We start from the raw sequence: 20,926 nt of genomic DNA on the forward strand, positions 1-20,926 counted from the left end.
GTGTAGGAGAGGTAAATAAGTAATTACGACAAGAATTCTAAAATATTTGCAATGTTTTATAAAAAGGTACTATAAACAAGAAATTAATATTTTAGAGGTGATGTCAATATAATTCATTATCATAAAACATGATTGAAAGAAACGTAAAGCAAGACAAAACAACCGAACAAAATTAAAAAGTGAGGAAAGTCAAAAATAAATATGTAATGATGGGAACAAAAGGCAAACGAACATAATAAATATTGTGAATACAAGTTCCAGATATAAAATTCATAAAAGCAGTAATTGTACAAGTCATTCGGGACTCCAAATAGAAGTCTTTCATAATGGCAGGAAAGGTAGGGGCAGGAGGGAAATGTAGGATAGGAAAAATAAAACAATAAAATAAAAAAACAAAAAATAATGACAAAAAAAAAGAAATTAATTTTAAAAAAATATAATAATTCCCTCATCAGGTCCTTTTGAGCGCGTACCATAAAATAATTGTAATCTAGTTAAATCACAGTCTGGAAGAAATAACTAGACTTTATAATGCAGGGTGGCTATGTACAGTGTACTGAACAATCTTGAGCTGTATTAAGTGAGTAGATTGTAGATGTGACATTTTTTTGGGATCTATAAGTAGATAATGATTGATTTACTGAGGTAGAAGCAATGTAGAATGAAAACTCTAATCTTCTTCTGATTCAACACCAGCATCATTTTCAATTAGAATATGAGCATTCTGAGAATATGGTTGATGATGTGGTTGCTCTTGTTGATAGAAATAATCAAAATCGTAGTGTGCGTAAAATGCATAAGGTGGAGAATGGGATGCAGGATTCGTTGGAGTATGAGTATATGATGTAGGTGATGATGCAATAGGAGGATAATAGTAAGGAGAATAACGATGAGTTGGAGCTCCTGGAGGTGGAGGTGGAGGTGGAGGCGGAGCAAATTGAGGGATATACATATATGGGTATACCTGAGGCAATGAAGCTGGAGGTGCATGTGGATGTGATTGGCGAGGTATCATTAATTGAGGGTGATTCTGAGATAATATGGAAGATTGGGATGTTGATGTAGAAGATCCAGAAGAAGAAGTGACTAAAGGTGGCGCAGAAGGGCGTGGATTATACAGACGTCTACGCTGTTGATGCAGTTGCGAATTATGTTGCTGTTGGAGTTGGAAGTGATATTGTTGAAGATTTGTAGTTGAGCTTATGCTTTGAGTCAAAGGAATACTGGAAAATTGTTGTTGATTCGAGACAGAGTACTTCAAATTCGGTTTCTGGATAGCAAATGATGATTGAATAATACTCAGTGCGTTCTTCTTCGTAGCTGACTCTAACAAACTAGAAATGGATTTATTATTTGTTAGCAATATCGCTTTGATAGACATCTTAAAATGTTCATAAAATACAAATCCAATTTTTCCAAACCTTTCCGCTTGAGAAAAGGAGGAGGAAGAATCAGACGAATCTTCATTGTTATGGTAAAAATTCGGTTTAATAATAGTCGCTGATTTGATTAGACCAAACTGTTCCCAAAACTCTCTCCATAATTCATCATTATTTTTAAAAAGAGTAGCCAAATTATTGACATAAATGTTAGTATCTTGATAATTAACATATCTTAAAAGGGTTGGAGCAAGGAAATTAAAGTTGTAAGTATTAACTGTAATTAATCCATCATTTCTAACCCCTAAAGTGAAACTGATAGACTCATAATCCGTTTGTTCAGTAAGTAAGTGGTTATGCTTATGTTGAGCAATACTGATTTTTATCCCATTTTCAACAGACTCTAAATTTGGGGTATGATTTAATAAAGCATGCTGCCAATTGGCTGATGAGCCGTCAAATTTAAAACCAATAAACTCTTCCCAAGTAAGATCATTTAAATAATAGAGTATCTTCAAGGTGTTCTCAACCATGTTTACCGAAGGATGGAATTTAATGTATGCAAAAGAATGTAGTAAATGGAACATAAGATCATTATTATCCTCTTTATCCGAATCTGATATTTCTTGATGAGCAATTGGGAAATGGATAAATTCAATTTCATTACCAAATTGTTTAAACACATTAATGAATATTGAAAATTCACATTTGGAAACCTTTAGATGACCTGGGAAAAATTTACTTAAATTTTCAAGGATGATTAAATTAAATGAATTATCGTTATTATTATTATCTGAACTGGAGAGAGTAGCTTTTTGGTACTGTTTCTGCAGTTGATTGTGACTATGATGATGACGTCTATTTGGATGCAGTTTATTTCTCTCTCTTTTATTAACGTATCTATTCAAAAATAATGGAATTGAAGTTTTATCATTAAACTCATTAGGACCCAGATATTGATTGAGACTGATTATTAAATCCTCTACATCAAGATGATTATCAAATTTAACAATCACATAGGCGTAGCCTGATGAATCATTTGATTCCTTTTCGGGTGTTTTATTCAGGTTGAATAATTTTAAATTATTGAAAGACTTAAATAACGTATGATCTTTTAAGAAAGTTATAAACTTATTTTGGGGATTTTTAATCGTAATTGAATCATTAACACTGTCAATTTCCTCTACTGGATCTTCAGGAGAAATTATTAAGTTTGGACTTACGTTTTTAATAAATAGAACCCCTGGATGAGAAACAAATTTATCATAGTTAAGTGTATAATTGATATTAGAATCATAGAGATCACGGATCAAAGAGTCAAGTTGTGGTTTCAATGAAGTAGGAATGAAAGAAGTCTGTTGGATATGCTTTCCTTCAAATTCCGAAGTTTTGTCTGATGACACTTCTTGTACACTGAAATATGGTACTAAATCTGGAGATATAATACTCAAGTCGTCAGTAGTAATAGTTACAATTATAGGAAAGGAATTGAGTAAATAATCTTCAGGGCTTTCTGAAATATTATCATCTTTCTTACCTGTTTCTATTATAGCTGAATTTTCATCTATAAACAAATTTCGTTTTAGGATCTCAAGTATATTTTTACCTTGAGGATCTCTTTGAATCTCAGCAGAAGGATATTCCTCGTGATGTTGTTCTGGCAATTGTTGTACTTGAGACAATTCTCTAATTTCTCGGTCAGATTTTGAACCAGACTCCACTTGCAATTGATCTTGTTCTTTTTCAATTGTCGGTACTGGCTGGTTGAGATTTTGTCTGTGATTATGGTTTGAACTCATTTATGAGAAAGGGCGTGATATTGCAAAAAAAATAGACAAGAACAGACTGGTAAAAAAGGAATGTGGTTTAAAATGACTAAACCCAACTTGAATTGAACGTCCTCGTTGGATGGAAACGATGAAAAGATAGTATGAATGCTAGTGCAATTAGATACTGAGAATGAATTTTGCCATTCAAAGTGGTAATTCACTAAAAAAAATAAAAATAAAAATAAAAAAGAAGCTTTGAGCAACAAATAATAAATTAGACAAAAAAAGAAGCCGAGCGAGACTTTGTGCCTTTTTCTGTTACTAGGGGGTCCAGCTGTCTAGTATATATAAGTAGACAGTCTGATTTATAGACGTGACTTCTTGTAAGATTTAAGATGACCTTTAAAATAATATCTCTAAATTTAAGAGAAATATCAGCCAAACAAATGAGTGAGCCAGGATCTTCGGATACTTATATAGGTAATAAAAGCCACTCCGAGGAATTTTTCACTTTTTTGGTGTGTCTGTAGATTTTCAACCAAAATTATAAATAATAATTGACTTGATTTGTTAAGTCGTTTGTTTATTAGAATTATATTTTATTTTTTAAAGTTCTTTTTTTTTGATTTTGGTTCGGCGCAAGTCAAAAAAAATAATCCCGACAATTTATTAAACAATTTTTTTTAGTTAACTCTCTAGATGAAAAAAAGTTCAGGAGTTTAAAGGATTTAATAAGGAAATGATTATAAATTTTGGAAGGAAGGAAATCTGAGTTATGTTACACTGGGAAATATTCTGTCTTATATATTTCTATGTAACCTGTAGTAGCACTTCAGTATGTGTGTGTGATTGAATAAACAATTAAAATTATACAAAGATTAGATTTATTAAACAATGCAACTGCCGAGGAATTGAATTAATCTAAAAGGGTTATTTTTTATTAAAACGATAGATCAGAATGTAAAATAATTTTAAATCTAGTAGTACCGAACAATTCTCTACCGATGTCGATGGAAGTTTGACTAAACTAATTTAGAGTTCAAGAAATAAAATAGAACTGACGGATGTAAGACAGGAGATAATTAAAAGGCTGTAAACGCCGATGTAGTGAGCTTCTTGGACTTATTCTTCAGAATAATAATGGTGATATAAACCCAATAATAATATTATTATTTAATTAAAAGAAGGTTGAAAGATTAGTTGGTCATTATATATAATAATAGTAATAACAATTCTGTCATTATTATTTCAATAAAAGCAGAGCCCGCTAAGACTGGACCAAAATGCTTGCAAATATTAGCTGCATGATGAACGAAATACAATGGGTACTGGGTCATAAGGCTTATTTTATTCTATTTAATTCTATACAATTAATTGACTCAATTGTGTATATTCTGCGCTATTCTTTTCTTTTCTTTTCTTTAGTATGTACTTCAGCTGTTATTTTAGGTTATGTTATTTTGTCTCTTGTGGCATCAAAGAAAGTGAAGAAAAAAAAATTAGTCCTGCGGTGATGACTGGAAGTCACTCACAAAAATTGTTTATTAACCGGCAGTCCCTTAAAATTTAACAAACTGAAAAATTGACCGAAATTAGCGCTCTCTCGCCCTGGGCAAACTGCCCAGTTTCTTATGCAACAATTTCTCTGTTTTCCCTTTGCTTAAAAAAAATACTACAAAAGGGAACAAACAAAAATATAGCTGACAAAAAATTCTTTAAGAGAGACATTTCATATCAAAGAAAGATAAGGCATTATAGGAGTAATAAGACAGATACTGTAGTCAATGATCATTGATCATTACAAATGTTGATGACTATTTATTTAGAAATAGCAATAATTAGTTAGTACATATTAATCTACAAAAATTAAATAGAAAGATCATCGACAAAATAAATAAAGTTAAGTCTGATTTAGTATTTTATACCAGGTGCAGCATAGGGCGGGCAGGTTTGCATCCTTTAGAACAGGAAGCTCTTGCGGCGATAAATTCTTTTGTCTTTCCAGATACTTGAAGATGCAGGAACCTACTCTCAATAGAACCGTGGGAAAACTCTTTTTTATTTTTTCGATCAAGTAATTTAATTATTGAAGAACTGCTTGACTACTAATTGCTTGACTACTAATTGCTTCTATAACCGACTTCGAAGTTTATAAAAAACATTATTAGAGTGACAAATACAATTTCGGTACCAAAAGAATATATAAAATAATAATTGATTAAAATAATTAGAATAACAATGAAGCAGATAATCAAGGAGATAAGCATTAACGGAGTAGATTACGTTATGGTGGTTACTCACCTGTCATCCACTCAAAATAAAATTAATTCAGATGGAAATGGTAAGGCTGAAACTTCGAAATATGGACCAAATCCCCCTATTACTGTTTATATTAATGAATCAGGTAATCAATCTATGGGTCAATACATATACACTATCCAATCATACCTGACATCGCTCAACTCTCAAAAACTGCTGGCTACTGAGGATAACAACAGTCTAGCATCTTTGAATTACCTTCTCAATAAAAAATTCAACACTCCGATTTATCTAAATTTCAATGGATCTTATGATGGGCTTACATTGACGATACCACTTTTTTCAGAGATATCGAATGTTCTCGTTAATTAGTGCTGTGGCACAGATGAGATGTAAAATTCACTGACATCCAAATTTAGATAATAGATTTAGTAGGTAAATAGGTTAACACCACTCGTGGCTTATTCTTGTATATTAGCTTGTATGTTTTTAATGAATGATGAATATATACAGTTACGACTAATGTTTATTCATTGGTCTGTCATGCTATACGGGGTTTGTGTAAGCGGTGGTTAAGCGGTGTTTGGCTACGCGGTTATTCCTGATTAGTAAATGAATTGATAATTACTTTTTGTTGTAAAAGCCTCATCGAGAATCCGCATCTAAGCTTACCCGAGGTAACTCACTACAAAATAATAATCTTAATTGTCTTGAGCATTGTCAATCGTTTAGGGAAGAAAAACTGGCCATTCTCGGAGCTTAAGGCAATAAGCCCAAATGCCATTGATTCTGTACAAATACAAAATAAACATTATTACCTTTCGTCCTTCGGGACTTCTGGCCAATTTACTTTTCAATTACATACCATTATTCTTTAGAAATGTCCCCTATTTGTCTTCGATATGCAAGACAAATAAAACCATGCAATATGTGCTGTATCCCGAACACTCCAGACTGACATTTTTGTTCTTTCTTTTTTTTGGCAGCCATCACATGTTTGCTAAGCAAAAGAACTATTGAGTGCCTCCCCTCTCTTTTATAGGCTCTTGCTAAACAGGTTTGCTAAGCAAAAGAACTATTGAGTGCCTCCCCTCTCTTTTATAGGCTCTTGCTAAACAGATAATAAGCTTTAGTTTAGCATTTCTTGTGAAAATCTAGACACATTCTGTTATAACCTCATAACCTCCTATCTGTCCCGACATGCAAAACCATATGCAATTTGTAATCAAAAGGGTGCAAGACACATAACCGAATGACCGTTATTGCTTGAAGGTATAATTGCTCGATGTCGGCTACGGCCCCAACTTTCTGGATTGCTGTTCAATAAAGTTATCTAAATTATCAGAGTGGAGTTCGGAAAGATTAGACGAATTGCGACAGAGATTCATGACCCCCCGCAACATCCAATACCTACAGTTATATTAAAACCCGAAAATGCAAATTTCATTCCATATAAACGTAAAAGAGCGAAGCAGTGTGTCAAAGAGAGCTTAACTGAAAATTAAAATAATTTAACTGAATTCTTCAATGCTGAAAATAAACTTCTTATCCTCTTGCCTTAATCTTTTGATATAATTCTTAAGCCCAACTCTCCAATCAATAACATCATCGATTTTAAACTTAAGTTGATCAAGTAGGACTAGCTCAATTGCTTCTAATATCCATTTTTTGGATAACTTAAGTTCAAATTCTTCATAATAATTGTAAGCAGTCCACTTATTGAATAAATTAGCAGACCATTTAGATGACCATACACTTGATGTGGCAGTTGAACTAGATTCCGACTCGCCGCCTGAAGTAAGTAACTTCTCGATTTCATAACTAGGTTCATAAAGATTGAAATTACAGCAAGAAACATAGCATGAGCCAGTCGATTTTGGTCGAAGTATTGCTTGCAAATAAGAGATTTTGGAGCTGGTATTTATAAAATAAGGATTCTTCAATTTATATTCACCTCCATCAACCTGGAACATCCGCCTTGATCCTATTATATCAACAAATAAGTCCACTTTATAATCATTGATATTTTCTTCATTCACTCCTTCAAGTAATAAGGTATCTGCCACTTCATTGAGAAATGTGTCGAGTGGTTTGAATTTTATAGGAACTTTCTCCCCCTTCAAGATAAGATCATCATTGAATTGATCAAATGTAACAATTGAAATATTCAATTGTTTCAGAGGATCGTAATATCGGCGACGCAAATTAGCTATAAAATTTCCAAATAATTTTTCATTTTCTCTTTTAATCACAAGTATTAAAGAAAGTCTATCCTGGAAATCGTAAAGACTAGAAAGTAATATTTGAACAAGTGTGTATCCGAGATTTGTATCTGCACCATTAATTAACACAGTAGCTTTGGGACTTGTTGCACTAAAGTTCAGATGTGAAAGGATCTGTTTTGCTTTACTGTAGAGTACCGAGAACGTGCTTAGTTTAGAAAGTGATGGTATACCTTCTTCATTAGTTAGGGTATTATTAGGCGAAATCTCGGTACTTGATTCCTCAATTTCTGAAGAAGAAGAAGAATCGATGTCAAAGTTTTCATTATTATCCCTTGTACGAGCTTCACTTTCATGAGCAAATGAGATCTCAATATCAATGTCTTGTAACTTGGCAAGTAGTGGATCCGTTACTTTTATAACTACATCTCGATTTGGATTAATCAATAAACTAGTAGAAAGTGTTCCCTTCTTACTTAACGGATCAATCATTCCGTATACTTTGTCACCAATCTTAAAGGCTGCATCATTGGTCTTAAAGCTAGTACCTACTTCTCTAACTTCTCCTACATATTCATAACCAAGTCCAATTTTTACGTTACTCACATTTAAGAGGTACTTATTTATCTTATGCAAATCATAAGAGTTTAATGAAGTGTATAAAATTTTGACAAGTAACGAAGTCGCAGGGATCGGTAAGTCTATAGAAGGATAATCGAAATTCAACTCAGTCTGCTTGTTCTGAACGGAAAAGTCCTTAATGGGCAAATGGCGCAATTTCCCAAGACCTGTAGTAGTAGCAGCATTGATGGTTGGGGATGTGGGAGATGTAGGTGATACAACTTTTCTGACCGGCAACGATGATGGAATGGGTTTGGGATTGGGAGAGTTCTTTTTTTCCAAATACTTCAATTCGTTAGGGATGCGATGGAATGGGTTAGACTTCATTCTTTCCACTTCCTTCTTGTGAATTACTTCATGATGTTCCTTTAAGTCTTCTTCTGGTAAGGGAGCAAAACCAACCGACTTCTTCTTGGCCTTTTTGGGTTTTGATTCTGTCTTATCATCATTAATGTCTAAGTTGACTATGTCTTGTTCAATAGGAGGCATCTCCTCGGTTGGTTCCGGTAACGACATTGGATGACTTACATGCAATTGTAGATTACAGACACTTTTAATTAATTAATTAATTAAATAAATAAGTAAAAAATATTGTAAATAACTTAATTATTTAACTTTAATTATTGTCTATCAAATAAAGCAATAAATTTTACCGCTGACACTTTGCTGTTAACTAGCTGGCTCAGACAAAATTTCATTTTTTATCTTTTGTCATGTTCGGTGCATCTGTGGGGATGTACAAGACAATAGATGCGCACTAATTTGTTTTTTTAACCGATTTTTAGTCGTGTGCTGTTACCTACACATGACTCGGAGCACATGACACGTGTCACCCCTAAATAAATAATACTAAATCCACCACTAAATTATAATGGCAACACTAATATTATCACTACTAAATCATCCATAAACATATAAATCAACCTTCAAATCCATCATGTGGGTCATACCCCTCGTGTGCTACACTGTCACGCTAATTATTTCCATATTTGGGATCCAATTCCATATAAACTTACTAAGATATCCACTTTATTTCCTGATTCCTATAACATTAGCCGTATTGATTCCCTTATCAATTATATTCTTATTACCAATAGATTATGTTCAATCTAATTATATTAGTTCTTCCGATACATCAGTGTCACCATTAAATTGGTTACAAGATAATGTAATTCTAATCTTATGGAAATCTAATTATTGGACAACTTTCTTATTGACTTGGTTACTTTTACCACAATTACAAGAATTTTATAAATCTGGTTATTTCACATTTAAGGCAAAGATGTATGATTCATTTAAACAAAATTTGAAATTTCAATTAATATTACTTGGAATTTCTTTATTAGGAATTATATATCTTATACTTGAAGTAGGATTAACACCTAATCATTTAAAATTAATGATTATTGCTTTAGCTCATATTTATTCTTTAATATTAGCTCTTTGGTTAATGAGTCATGGTTTAATTACTATTCCTAGAAATAAATGGATAGAAGGGAATGTTATAAATAATTTAAATCATCATTATATAAAGTTACCTAAATTAATTGATAGTTTAGAAGATGTAAAGATTGAATTTAAAGAAGATATCTTAAAAGTATTAATTTTAACGGAAAATTTTACTTCCATTAATAATCCTCAAGATTTCCAATTCAGAGATTGGATTCTTCAATTGAATGGATCAATTCCTAATGATTTAAGAGATTTAGTTAAACGACAATATTTTCATGAAACCACCAATTCAAATTCAATTACTCGAGATCAATTAACGTTATCATTTATGAAACGATTAACCGCAAGTTTCAATTCCAATCTTCGGAAATTCCAAGCTTATGAATCAGAATTTGAATCATTATTTATAAAATTAACTCATTTAGAAGATATACTAGAAGCTAAAACTAATAATTCTAAACAATTAATCTTTAGAGTTAATAATTATCGAGTTTTATTACTGCCTCGATTTAATTTCTTATATTGGTATTATATTAGACCCATATCTTCTCGAATCTTATCATTGTTTTATTTTGCCATGTCATTTATTATATTACAATCCGAATTCTTTCATTCAACTCGATTATCATTAGTAAATTTTATTTATCAATCATTAAGATTCCCTGTATTACAATTCACATTTACTTCAATCTTTTTCAGTTATATGTTATTTGCTTCATTAAATTCTTTAACTCAATTAAAGATATTTAATATGTATCATTTAGTACCTCATAATTCTGATCCAGTATCAGCTTGTTTTTATACAACTTATATTGCTAGATTAACTATACCTTTATCATATAATTTCCTTACATTATTTTTATCTAGAACTTCTCAATTTGAGAATTGGTTTGGTCAATCAATTCATTTAACTGGTTTATTCAATTTAATGAATAATTGGTTACCTCGATTATTATTAATTCCGGTATTATTAACTGCATTTAATATATATGATAAATTAAAGAAAAAAATAGGACTTGGAGATATTTATGATAATTGGGTACTATTTGATGATGATGATAGTGTTAATGAACATGGAAATGATTTAGAGAATTCTGGTAGTGGAAGTAATATAAATAATAAGAGAAAAGATTTAATTATAGTAGAAGCCAAACGAATTATTAATCGAGAAATTCAAAGAAGAGAACATGTGCATAATTTAAGACCATTTAATTTATCTGCCACTGGTAGTGTAGATAATATTAATACAATTAATGGTAATGCTGATTTAAATTATCAATCCAATTTAAGAACATTCCATGATTCATTAATCAATAATAGTGATAGCATAAATAATAGAATAGACCAATCACTTCATGGTGATGATCAGGAACCCTTCTTATTTGGAAACCAAGACAATCAAACTCCATCACCTTCATTATGGGGAAGATTTAATGGATTATTTACAGGATTTAGAAATACCATTGGTGATAGACTTACTGAACAATCATCCCGAGTTGAGTATCACGATGAGCCCCTTGATAATTTCAACTATGATGAAGATGCCGATGAGAATTTGGCTCTCTGATGGGGGTGTCTAGTTTATTTATTTGTGTATAAGTTAATATAATTTTGCAGCTTATGCGATCGGTAATTAATAGCCGGGGGAATGTTATATCTCCTGAGTGACTAGACTGGGGACTGTAATGGCTAACTAAAGACTGTAGTTACCGTATAGTATAGACTAGTCGGTAGTGACTTAGTGTAGTACACAACTGTAGACTGTAGACTGTATCCACTACTATGTACCTATAAGTCGCTAAGCCGTTGGCTGTGTCCCACTAAGTCCACTACGCTTACCGACTATCGCACCCGCTACGATGCACCCCCCACCGATTTCGATTTTTTCTACGGGACGGCTCATTATTCCGGGGAACTTTTTCACAGACACCCTGCCTACGCTGCGTACCATAAGTCCTCAGTAGCACCAGTAGCACATAGACCCAAAGGTTTCAGCGAAAACAGCCCGACCAATTTATACCACCAGGCGAGCTGTACGTAGCTGGCTACTTTTTTAGGGGGAACCAATCCAGAGAATTGACAATTGCATAGATAATCATATATGATAATAACGAGGAATATACTATGCGTAACCAGCCCAGCTATAGCTAGAGGTACAGCTATAGGTAGTAGAGCTAAAGGAAGTGGTGGTACAACTACAGGGAGTATGCGTAATGTATCTTCCACCATAACTTTCACCCCTATCGATCGGTCAGCTTCTATACCCATGAGATTTACTAGACCAAATATCCACGCTAGGTTAAGAGTACCACTTCTAAAGAGTCCATCCCATCTTGGACACTATACGAGTCGAATGAATAGAATGTATAATGAAGATAAGTATAGTGCCAATGTGTTAAATATTGGTAGTAGAACATTATTCAATTTCAACATTTTCGATGGTCATGGAGGAGAACAATGTCTGACTTTCTTAAGTCAGGAATTGTCGAAGCAGATTGAAGAGGGTCAAGAGTTAATTGATAATGTCGAAGCACGAACGAAATTGATGCAGAAGTATGAACGGAATATCGGAGGTTATTGGAAGCGATGGTTTAAACATCGTGAAGATAACTTTGCTGCTATGATGAATAAAGATCAAAACATTAAATTATCTAAAATCATTGATGAAGACAATGATAAGGATGATTTACGAATTCGATTACCCTTAACATTCTTGAATACTGATTATGAGTTCTTTCAACAAGATGATAACCAATCTGGATCTACTTGTACTAGTGCAGTTATTGAAACACTTTATACTGAACCAGGTGGAGAACCCAAACCAGTATTTGAGAATTACTATTTCAATAGAAAGACTATATCAAAACTTACTATAGCACATGTAGGAGACACTAAGGCTATATTGGTTGATAAGGATGGATTGGCCAATGCCTTAACCTTTGAACACCATCCATCGAATCCTATGGAAGCTTCAAGATTAAGAAAGTATGCTGCTAATATGTTCATGACGGATTCCTTTGGTGAAGAACGATTCATTTCTTTAGCCAATACTAGATCGTTTGGTGATATCAATTATAAGGAGATTGGAGTTAGTTCAGAACCTGATATTATCCAATTAATTATAGGAGATATCGGTACGGTCAATAAGATGTTAACAGCAGAAGAAATTAAGGATTATACAATTAATGGATTAGGAGGAGATGAAAGCTTTTTAGTGTTATGTACTGATGGTATAACAAATTTTCTTACGGATCAAGAAATCGCCGATATAATCATGGTCAATTTCAATATGAAAGGACATCAAGTGGCTAATCCTCAACTCTGTGCTGAAGAAGTTATCAAGTTTGTAGAATATATTGGAGGAGATGACAATGCCACATGTTTGGTGATACGGTTGAATGGCTGGGGGAAATGGCCTGTAAGTGACAGAACAGGAGAATTAAGACAGTCTCGTATGGATGATTATAATCCACGAAATAGAAGTGGGTAGTCCCACATTATTTATTATTATTATTGTTGTTATTGTTATTTGTTTTACTAATTACTACACTGCATTCATAGAGACCTCTCATGGAATAAATGTATATTTATTATAAGTAAATTATATGTACAAGAGCCATAGGCTAGGCTAAGGCTAAGGCTAAAAGTTTAAGCTAAAAGCTGAAAAAACTAGGCTAAGGCTAGGCTAGGATAAGCTAGGCTAGGCTAGGATAAGCTAGGCTAGGCTAGGATAAGCTAGGCTAGGCTAGGGTACTAGACCCATATTAATGATATGATACACCACCCTAATTCTTCGAGTATTTATACATAAATCTCTTTCTGGTTTGTGCATACTCTCCCAACTTGGATCCTACCATATTATCTGTTATTTCCACTTCAACGTACTCCTTCCCATTATGTATTTGGAATCTTACGCCCACAAATTGTGGTAAGATTGTACAACTTCTGGCATTAGTTCTTATGGCTGTTTTATTTTTGATGGCATCGGCTATTGGCAAGGGTACCACGTGAGGGCCCTTCCAGACTGACCTCTTTAAAAGTGTCAACGAAGCTTTCATAATGGGTGGGTATTATTACTGCTTTGGGTAAGTTAGGTAGTTACTGATAGTTTGGTGGTTAGTTAATTTTTCAAGACAGTGAAAATGAAAAATTTCTGAGGGTTTGTTATGCACGTGATAGCACACGTGAGTTTCTTGAATTACTATAAACCACCTTATTAATCAATACTGAATAGACTGTAAATTACTTAAGTATGGTATATTGAGGTAGTTACTGTCACTACAGAATGTATAAAGTATTTCTCACTAATTTCGCTTCGTTAGTGAACTTGTAGCTCAGTAAAAGTGTACCTCTGGCGTGGATCAGTACTATAAAAAAAATTACTGAGTAGCGAAGAGCATCGCTACACTACAAGTGTCTGGAATAAAGTAAAGTAAAGTACAGTACAGTAGCGTATGTTTGGGGCTAGATTTGATCCTACGTCGTTTGACGAGGGACCTGTGAATGGTAAGAAAGAGCCCATACTTATACGAAAAAGAAGGTTGAGTAATACCAGTGAGGATGAAGAAGATATAGAGAAAGAGTCTAGTGAAGAAGAAGTGAGTGAAGAAGATCTGAGTGAAGAAGATCTGAGTGACAGTGAGAGTGGAAGTGATAGTGATAGTGATAGTGAGAGTGAGAGTGATAGTGAAAGTGAGAGTGACAGAGAAGTTGTCGAGGAAGATCAGGAAGATCTCACCCAAGACATGGAGGTAGACACCCCCGATCCAGACTACCTCTCCAAACATCTGGCCATTTTCAAAAAGTTTGAAAAGTCTCTCCTGAAGCAACTTCCAAAGACTGACGATATAAGCATAGAAGATGAAGAAGAAATACCCGAAGTTCAAGACTTGGCACCTTTACCCCAACCAGCATTACCTAGAGATAGAAGATTAGTCTCTAATACCAATAACCTTAGTAACTTAAATTGGTTGGCAACCCCCATATATGTGTCACCACTGGATACTAAATCATTTCAAGACTTTGACCTTTCACCATTCATGCATCGAAACTTGGTAAATTTAAACTTTACCCAAGCATTTCTGGTACAAATTGCTGTATTAAACTTATTATTGAAAGATATTAAACAAAACAAAGTTCAACCTGATTTTAAAGGAGACATATTAGTCAATGCATCGACGGGGTCTGGTAAAACTTTGGCCTATCTGATTCCAATAATTCAAGATTTACATTCAAGAATTGTACCGAGAGTTAGGGCTATAATATTAGTACCTACTAAACCATTAATTAATCAAGTAAGAACAACTTTAAATCAATTATCCAAGGGAACTAATTTATTAATAACTAGTTTAAAAAATGATATCTCTATTCAGGAAGAATCCAATAAATTATTGACTGCTGTTCCTGATATAATAATCTCAACTCCAGGTAGATTAGTTGAACATATAACCAATAACTCAATTAATTTACTGGCTTTACAATACTTAGTAATTGATGAAGCCGATAGATTATTGAACCAATCCTTTCAAAATTGGTGTGATATCTTAATGGAAAAGATTGATAATAGTATAGATATTTCCAAAACATGGAAATTAAGAGTTAAGAAATTAATCTTTTCTGCTACTTTAACAACAGATGCTGGGAAATTAGCTCCATTAAAATTTCAAAGTCCAAGATTGGTAATTGTTAATGATGAAGAGAAGTTGGTCAATGAGTTATATACTGTTCCTCCAACTTTAAAAGAATTCACATTAAAGTTTGGATCAGCCAAATCTTCGTTAAAACCTTTGATATTATCGAAATATTTGATCCAACAAGGAAAGTTAGCCAATGTATTAATCTTTACCAAGTCTAATGATTCATCCTTAAGATTGGCTAAATTATTACAACTATTATTCGATAAACTTGTCTTATCATCAAAGATTGAAATTGCCTATATAAACTCAACTAATAATAAGACTTTGATAAGAACTAAAGTTCTTAAAGAATTCAGTCAGCAAAAGATTCATATATTAATTGCTACTGATTTAATTGCTAGAGGTATAGATATATTATCTATTTCTGATGTGATAAACTATGACTTACCTAATTCATCTAGAGAGTATGTTCATAGAGTAGGTAGAACTGCGCGTGCTCAACAAGATGGTAATGGTTATAACTTGTTATTTGGTAAGGGAGAAACAAAGTGGTTTAATAAATTGATGAATGATATCGGAAGAGATCATCCGATTGAAGATGTTGAAATCGATTCAAAGGATATCGTATCAGCCGATGATGAAGCCATTTACGAAACCTGCTTGCATGAGTTACAAAAACAAGTCCATAGTTAAGTATAGTATAGTAAATTAAAAATAATATTGTACACATAATAAAATATAATTAGTATTTAAAAAAGTACTGCAAAATAGTGCGGCAAAAATAAAAAAATCAAGCGAAGAGTGGTGCAGCAATCGGAGCATCAAGCCGAATTATTTTGACATATAATTACGAGAAGACGGGGTGCACATATAATGAGCCATGAAGAATTGGAATCATTAGGGGTGCAGCTCGTAGATCAAGACCAACTTGAAAGTTCTATCACCAAGAAAGCCAATGAAGCTCTTATCGCCAAGGATAGTGAAGTAGATCAAAAACGATTAGAAAAGGCTAGTAAGGATTTGAACAGTACAGTGGTGCGGATAAGAGCGCTCACTAATCGGTTAAACAATCCGAGAACGAAGCTCAGTCAGAGAAAGTCTATTAAGGATGAAATCCAGTGGTATGAAGAGAATGAGTTGAAACAGAGACAACAAGATGTCGATGATATCACTAAGCGATTACAAGAAAATAAAGAGCAATTAAATCAATCCCTTAAATCAGGTTCAAATAATGGAACTTCATCTAAATCAACATCTACAGCAGTAGAGAGGTTACCGGATGAGAGTGAAAAGGAGTTCTTAATAAGAACCGGTAAGATAACCGCGTTTGGGAATGAAAATTTATTCCATCAAGATAACACTGAGGAAGCCAATGATAATGAAAGCAAGAGTCACGTCTTCTTGAGGGCTCCTGGGTTCGAATCCACACCGGAGGTTCGTGACTTCGCTCAAGAAAAGGTTTCCGAACCGGAAGTTAAGTTGGAAGAAGAAGAAGAAGAAGAAGAAGACGAAGATGAGGATGAGGATGAGGATGAAGAAGCACCACTAACGAAGAAAAGAAAGCTCAAGGATGATGATGACTATGAAGACGTATCTGATGATGCACTGGCAGACGAAGAGTTAGAGGAGCAAATAATAGATGAAGATGAGGAAGAAGTCGAGGAGACTGCGGAAGCAAAGGCCGAGCAGCGGAATATCGATGATGGAGACGAAACTGTATATCAGGCAAGATTAAAGGACTGGGTGAAAAGAAGGTCATCTCGCCGTACGGGAGAATCTGAGGCAGATAAAGGTAAAGAAGAATGGTTTAAACCACATCCTACGATATCCGATGCTAAATTAAATGATCAATTTAGATTGCCTGGAGATATATATCCATCATTGTTTGATTATCAAAAGACTTGTGTCCAATGGCTCTGGGAGCTTTACTCACAAAAGACAGGAGGTATCATAGGAGATGAGATGGGTCTTGGAAAGACTATTCAAATTATATCTTTTATTGCGGGATTACATTATTCAGGACTACTTACTAAGCCTGTATTGGTTGTTGTTCCAGCTACAGTATTGAATCAATGGGTTAATGAATTCCATAGATGGTGGCCTCCCTTAAGATGCATAATTCTTCACAGTATTGGATCAGGAATGAATAAGAGTATCACGTCGGAGGAAAGATTAGAAGCGTTTCTTGAATCTAGTGATCCATCCATGTCCCAAAAATCTTTAAAGGGTATAAATACTCAGATCAATGCTAAGGAAATAATAGACAGAGTTATGCAAAATGGTCATGTATTGGTGACAACTTATGTGGGATTGAGAATCTATTCAAAGTATATTTTAAAACATAAATGGGGTTATTGTGTTCTAGATGAAGGTCATAAGATTAGAAATCCTGATCTGGATATATCCTTGACTTGTAAACAAATTAAGACTCATAATAGAATTATCTTATCGGGGACTCCTATTCAAAATAATCTTATTGAATTATGGTCATTATTTGATTTTGTATTTCCTGGCCGATTAGGTACTTTACCAGTATTTCAACAACAATTCTCTATACCAATAAATATGGGAGGGTATGCTAATGCCTCGAATGTTCAAGTTCAAACAGGTTATAAATGTGCAGTGGTATTAAGAGATTTGATTTCGCCTTATTTATTGAGACGATTAAAGAGTGATGTTGCCAAGGATTTACCCAAGAAGAATGAAATGGTTTTATTTGTAAGATTAACAAAAGAACAACAAGATCTATATGAAAGATTTTTACTGAGTGAAGATATGGGAGCTATCTTGAAAGGTAAAAGAAATGTCTTACTTGGGGTTGATATTCTAAGAAAGGTATGTAATCATCCTGACTTGGTAGATCGTGAAATGTTACTTCGTAAGAAAGGGTATAACTATGGTAATCCCTCCAAATCAGGGAAGATGCAAGTGTTAAAGAATCTTTTACAATTATGGCAAAGTCAGAAACATAAAACTTTATTGTTTTGTCAAACGAAGCAAATGCTAGATATATTGGAAAAGTTTGTAGCTAATCTTAACAAGTTGAAAGTTGAAAACAATGAAGAAGATAATGAATACTTCACATACTTACGTATGGATGGATCTACCCCTATTGCCAAACGTCAAGCTTTGGTAGATAAATTTAATGAAGATCCAAACTTGGATGTATTCCTATTGACTACTAAGGTTGGAGGATTAGGGGTTAATCTCACGGGAGCTGATAGAGTAATTATTTATGATCCAGATTGGAACCCATCTACAGATATGCAAGCCAGAGAAAGAGCTTGGAGATTGGGACAAAAGAAGGATATAACAATATATCGATTAATGACTTCAGGTTCTATTGAAGAAAAAATATACCATCGACAAATCTTTAAGACTTTCTTGACTAATAAGATTTTGAAAGATCCTAAGCAAAGAAGATTCTTTAAAGTTAATGATTTACATGATTTATTTACTTTGGGAGACCAAAATGAAGTTGGGACTGAAACTGGTGATATGTTTAATGGAGCTGAAAAGAATTTTAGTGGTACTAAAAGTAGAAAGCCTGCCACATTAATGAAGAAGAAACATAACAATGATGATGATTTTTATGAAGTTGCCAATATAGCTGGAGTATCGAAATTAGATGAATTTGTTGGTGATAAAGAAGAAGAGGATCTGACTAAACCAAGTGATGATTCTGGACTTATGGAAGGTATATTTGCCAATAGTGGAGTTCACAGTGCATTACAACATGATGATATTATCAATTCTGGAGAAAAGGAGATATCTTTAGAAGAAAAAGAGGCTAACAGAGTAGCCAAAGCAGCAGCAGAAGCATTAAGGGAATCTCGAAAACTCGCTAGAAAGAATACTCTAGGAACACCTACATGGACAGGTAAATTTGGATTAGCCGGTAAATTTGGACCCAAGAGAAATGATATGAAAGATAAGAAGACGAAAGTTCTTTCTTCAGCATCCATCTTGGGGAATTTAAAGAAAGAGAAAGCTACATTATTTACTAAGAAGGCCAATGATGTGATTGACAGTAAACAAGAAGTTATTGCTAAGCTTGTAAATTACTTGAAGGATCAAGAAGGTCACTTTAGTAAGTCAAGCGACATCTTGACCAATGCACAGATTGACATGAAGGATTCAGATGATATGATAAAAATAAGGTCAATGTTAAGAGAAGTGGCGATTTGGGATAGTTTAAATAAGGGCTGGACTCTTAAGCAAGAGTTCATAAATTAATAGAGTAGTTAGGTACATATACGTCTAATCAATTGGTGCATCAATGTATATTTGCAGCTAATTTAGTAGACATTATTGGTGGGACACGACATTTGTGACACTACGCTGTATACAGAATACCGGATAAAGTTCCGAGTTGACATAAAATGTTCCGGATTGATAGAAAACGTTTCACCTTCAAAAGCAGTGTATTCGAGTATGATAGTCTAGTTAGAGAGGCCATGACTAGCACATTGATCAGAAGACTTCATTCGAAGGCAAGATTTGTTCCGACATGCCCCAAGCCAGAATACGATACTGGATGTACCTTTTGCAGATTACCGGAATTCCCAGCCGATAAGCAAATCGATATGGATCGAAATTTAGCATCTACCAAAACTGCACCTTGGAAGCATGTCCTTATATTAAGTCATGGTATAAAAGATTTTAATACTATGCCTGCTAAGATAGAGTTGATACCTGAATCTCTTAGTTCAAATATTAACCATTTAAAAAATGGAAGAGTAAGTGCTCATCATCCTATATTAGTATCTAATATTTTACTCCAATCTCATGAACAAATTATGAAAGCATTTGGTGTTGATGGTACAGATAAAAATGAGCAGTTAGTTTATCTTTATCCTGACAATAAGGTCCTCAAGTTTGATATTAGCAAAACTGTCCAGTTCATTACTAAGTACTTAACCCCACCAGATCATCAATTGGAAGCAGTTTATAATCCTTTCAAAGTATTGAAACAAGCTGCGTCCTCAATTGCTTCTAAACCAGTATCTACAGAAGATGATACGAATGCCTTTACTGAGTATCCTTTGAAAAAGAATCTTGTTTTAATATGTGGACATACACAACGAGATGTAAGATGTGGGAAACTAGCACCATTATTACAAGACGAATTTTCTAGAGTACTTGAAAATGAAAACCTTGATAAGGAAACAGAATTAGGACTTATATCTCATATAGGGGGTCATGCTTATGCTGGTAATGTAATTTATTTCCCTAAGGATACACAACAAAACCATGGTATTTGGTACGGAAGAGTATTTCCTGAGAAAGTTCAAGGTATAGTTAAAGAAACAATGTTGAATGGAAATATCATTCAAGATTTATACAGAGGTGATGTGTGATTTAATTAAATACTAAATCATACTATCGTTACCACTACTTCTACTTAGATTGTATATATATAAAAAACGTCGACATTTGGAAATATTACTAGTTAGTTTGTATATATTTAGTTTTACATCTTGTAAATAGCAAACAATACAATACAATAAAATACAATACAATACAATACAGATTACAAACAGGCATTGGTAGTAATTAATGGGGAGGTGGTGATAATTTCATTGATT

General features: G+C 33.6%; 9 protein-coding genes across 9 annotated transcripts; 6 read left to right on the forward strand and 3 right to left on the reverse strand. All coding sequences in view use genetic code 12, as the record gives it.

The window, feature by feature from the left end:
• Window positions 1-670: 670 nt before the first annotated feature.
• Window positions 671-3,178, reverse strand: RJT21DRAFT_112997 (uncharacterized protein; the record flags this gene model as incomplete). Its single annotated transcript, XM_064880131.1, has 1 exon — window positions 671-3,178. One exon carries the CDS (start codon window positions 3,176-3,178, stop codon window positions 671-673), a length of 2,508 nt encoding a protein of 835 aa, XP_064739817.1.
• Window positions 3,179-5,024: 1,846 nt separating this feature from the next.
• On the forward strand, window positions 5,025-5,982 carry RJT21DRAFT_24368 (uncharacterized protein). Its single transcript, XM_064883856.1, has one exon. It carries the CDS (start codon window positions 5,387-5,389, stop codon window positions 5,777-5,779), a length of 393 nt encoding a protein of 130 aa, XP_064739818.1. The 5' UTR covers window positions 5,025-5,386; the 3' UTR covers window positions 5,780-5,982.
• A 454-nt stretch (window positions 5,983-6,436) lies between these two features.
• On the reverse strand, window positions 6,437-8,955 carry RJT21DRAFT_119206 (uncharacterized protein). Its single transcript, XM_064881310.1, has one exon. The coding sequence runs from the start codon at window positions 8,764-8,766 to the stop codon at window positions 6,919-6,921; it is 1,848 nt and encodes a 615-aa protein (XP_064739819.1). The 5' UTR covers window positions 8,767-8,955; the 3' UTR covers window positions 6,437-6,918.
• Window positions 8,812-11,536, forward strand: RJT21DRAFT_24667 (LMBR1 domain-containing protein). The gene has a single exon (XM_064883864.1). The coding sequence runs from the start codon at window positions 9,188-9,190 to the stop codon at window positions 11,267-11,269; it is 2,082 nt and encodes a 693-aa protein (XP_064739820.1). The 5' UTR covers window positions 8,812-9,187; the 3' UTR covers window positions 11,270-11,536.
• A 372-nt stretch (window positions 11,537-11,908) lies between these two features.
• On the forward strand, window positions 11,909-13,192 carry PTC6 (type 2C protein phosphatase; the record flags this gene model as incomplete). The annotated part of the gene is made up of 1 exon (XM_064882987.1): window positions 11,909-13,192. One exon carries the CDS (start codon window positions 11,909-11,911, stop codon window positions 13,190-13,192), a length of 1,284 nt encoding a protein of 427 aa, XP_064739821.1.
• A 187-nt stretch (window positions 13,193-13,379) lies between these two features.
• RJT21DRAFT_119208 (mitochondrial 37S ribosomal protein uS19m) lies at window positions 13,380-13,863 on the reverse strand. The gene has a single exon (XM_064881311.1). It carries the CDS (start codon window positions 13,758-13,760, stop codon window positions 13,488-13,490), a length of 273 nt encoding a protein of 90 aa, XP_064739822.1. The 5' UTR covers window positions 13,761-13,863; the 3' UTR covers window positions 13,380-13,487.
• A 113-nt stretch (window positions 13,864-13,976) lies between these two features.
• Window positions 13,977-16,120, forward strand: RJT21DRAFT_119209 (putative ATP-dependent RNA helicase). The gene has a single exon (XM_064881312.1). It carries the CDS (start codon window positions 14,157-14,159, stop codon window positions 16,029-16,031), a length of 1,875 nt encoding a protein of 624 aa, XP_064739823.1. The 5' UTR covers window positions 13,977-14,156; the 3' UTR covers window positions 16,032-16,120.
• Window positions 16,121-19,748, forward strand: RJT21DRAFT_119210 (DNA-dependent ATPase). Its single transcript, XM_064881313.1, has one exon. It carries the CDS (start codon window positions 16,212-16,214, stop codon window positions 19,572-19,574), a length of 3,363 nt encoding a protein of 1,120 aa, XP_064739824.1. The 5' UTR covers window positions 16,121-16,211; the 3' UTR covers window positions 19,575-19,748.
• RJT21DRAFT_119211 (uncharacterized protein) lies at window positions 19,749-20,853 on the forward strand. Its single transcript, XM_064881314.1, has one exon. The coding sequence runs from the start codon at window positions 19,796-19,798 to the stop codon at window positions 20,696-20,698; it is 903 nt and encodes a 300-aa protein (XP_064739825.1). The 5' UTR covers window positions 19,749-19,795; the 3' UTR covers window positions 20,699-20,853.
• The last annotated feature ends 73 nt before the right edge of the window (window positions 20,854-20,926 follow it).

Source organism: Scheffersomyces amazonensis (genome assembly GCF_036850825.1).
Source record: "Scheffersomyces amazonensis strain UFMG-HMD-26.3 chromosome Unknown RJT21scaffold_2, whole genome shotgun sequence".
NCBI lineage: Eukaryota > Fungi > Ascomycota > Pichiomycetes > Serinales > Debaryomycetaceae > Scheffersomyces > Scheffersomyces amazonensis.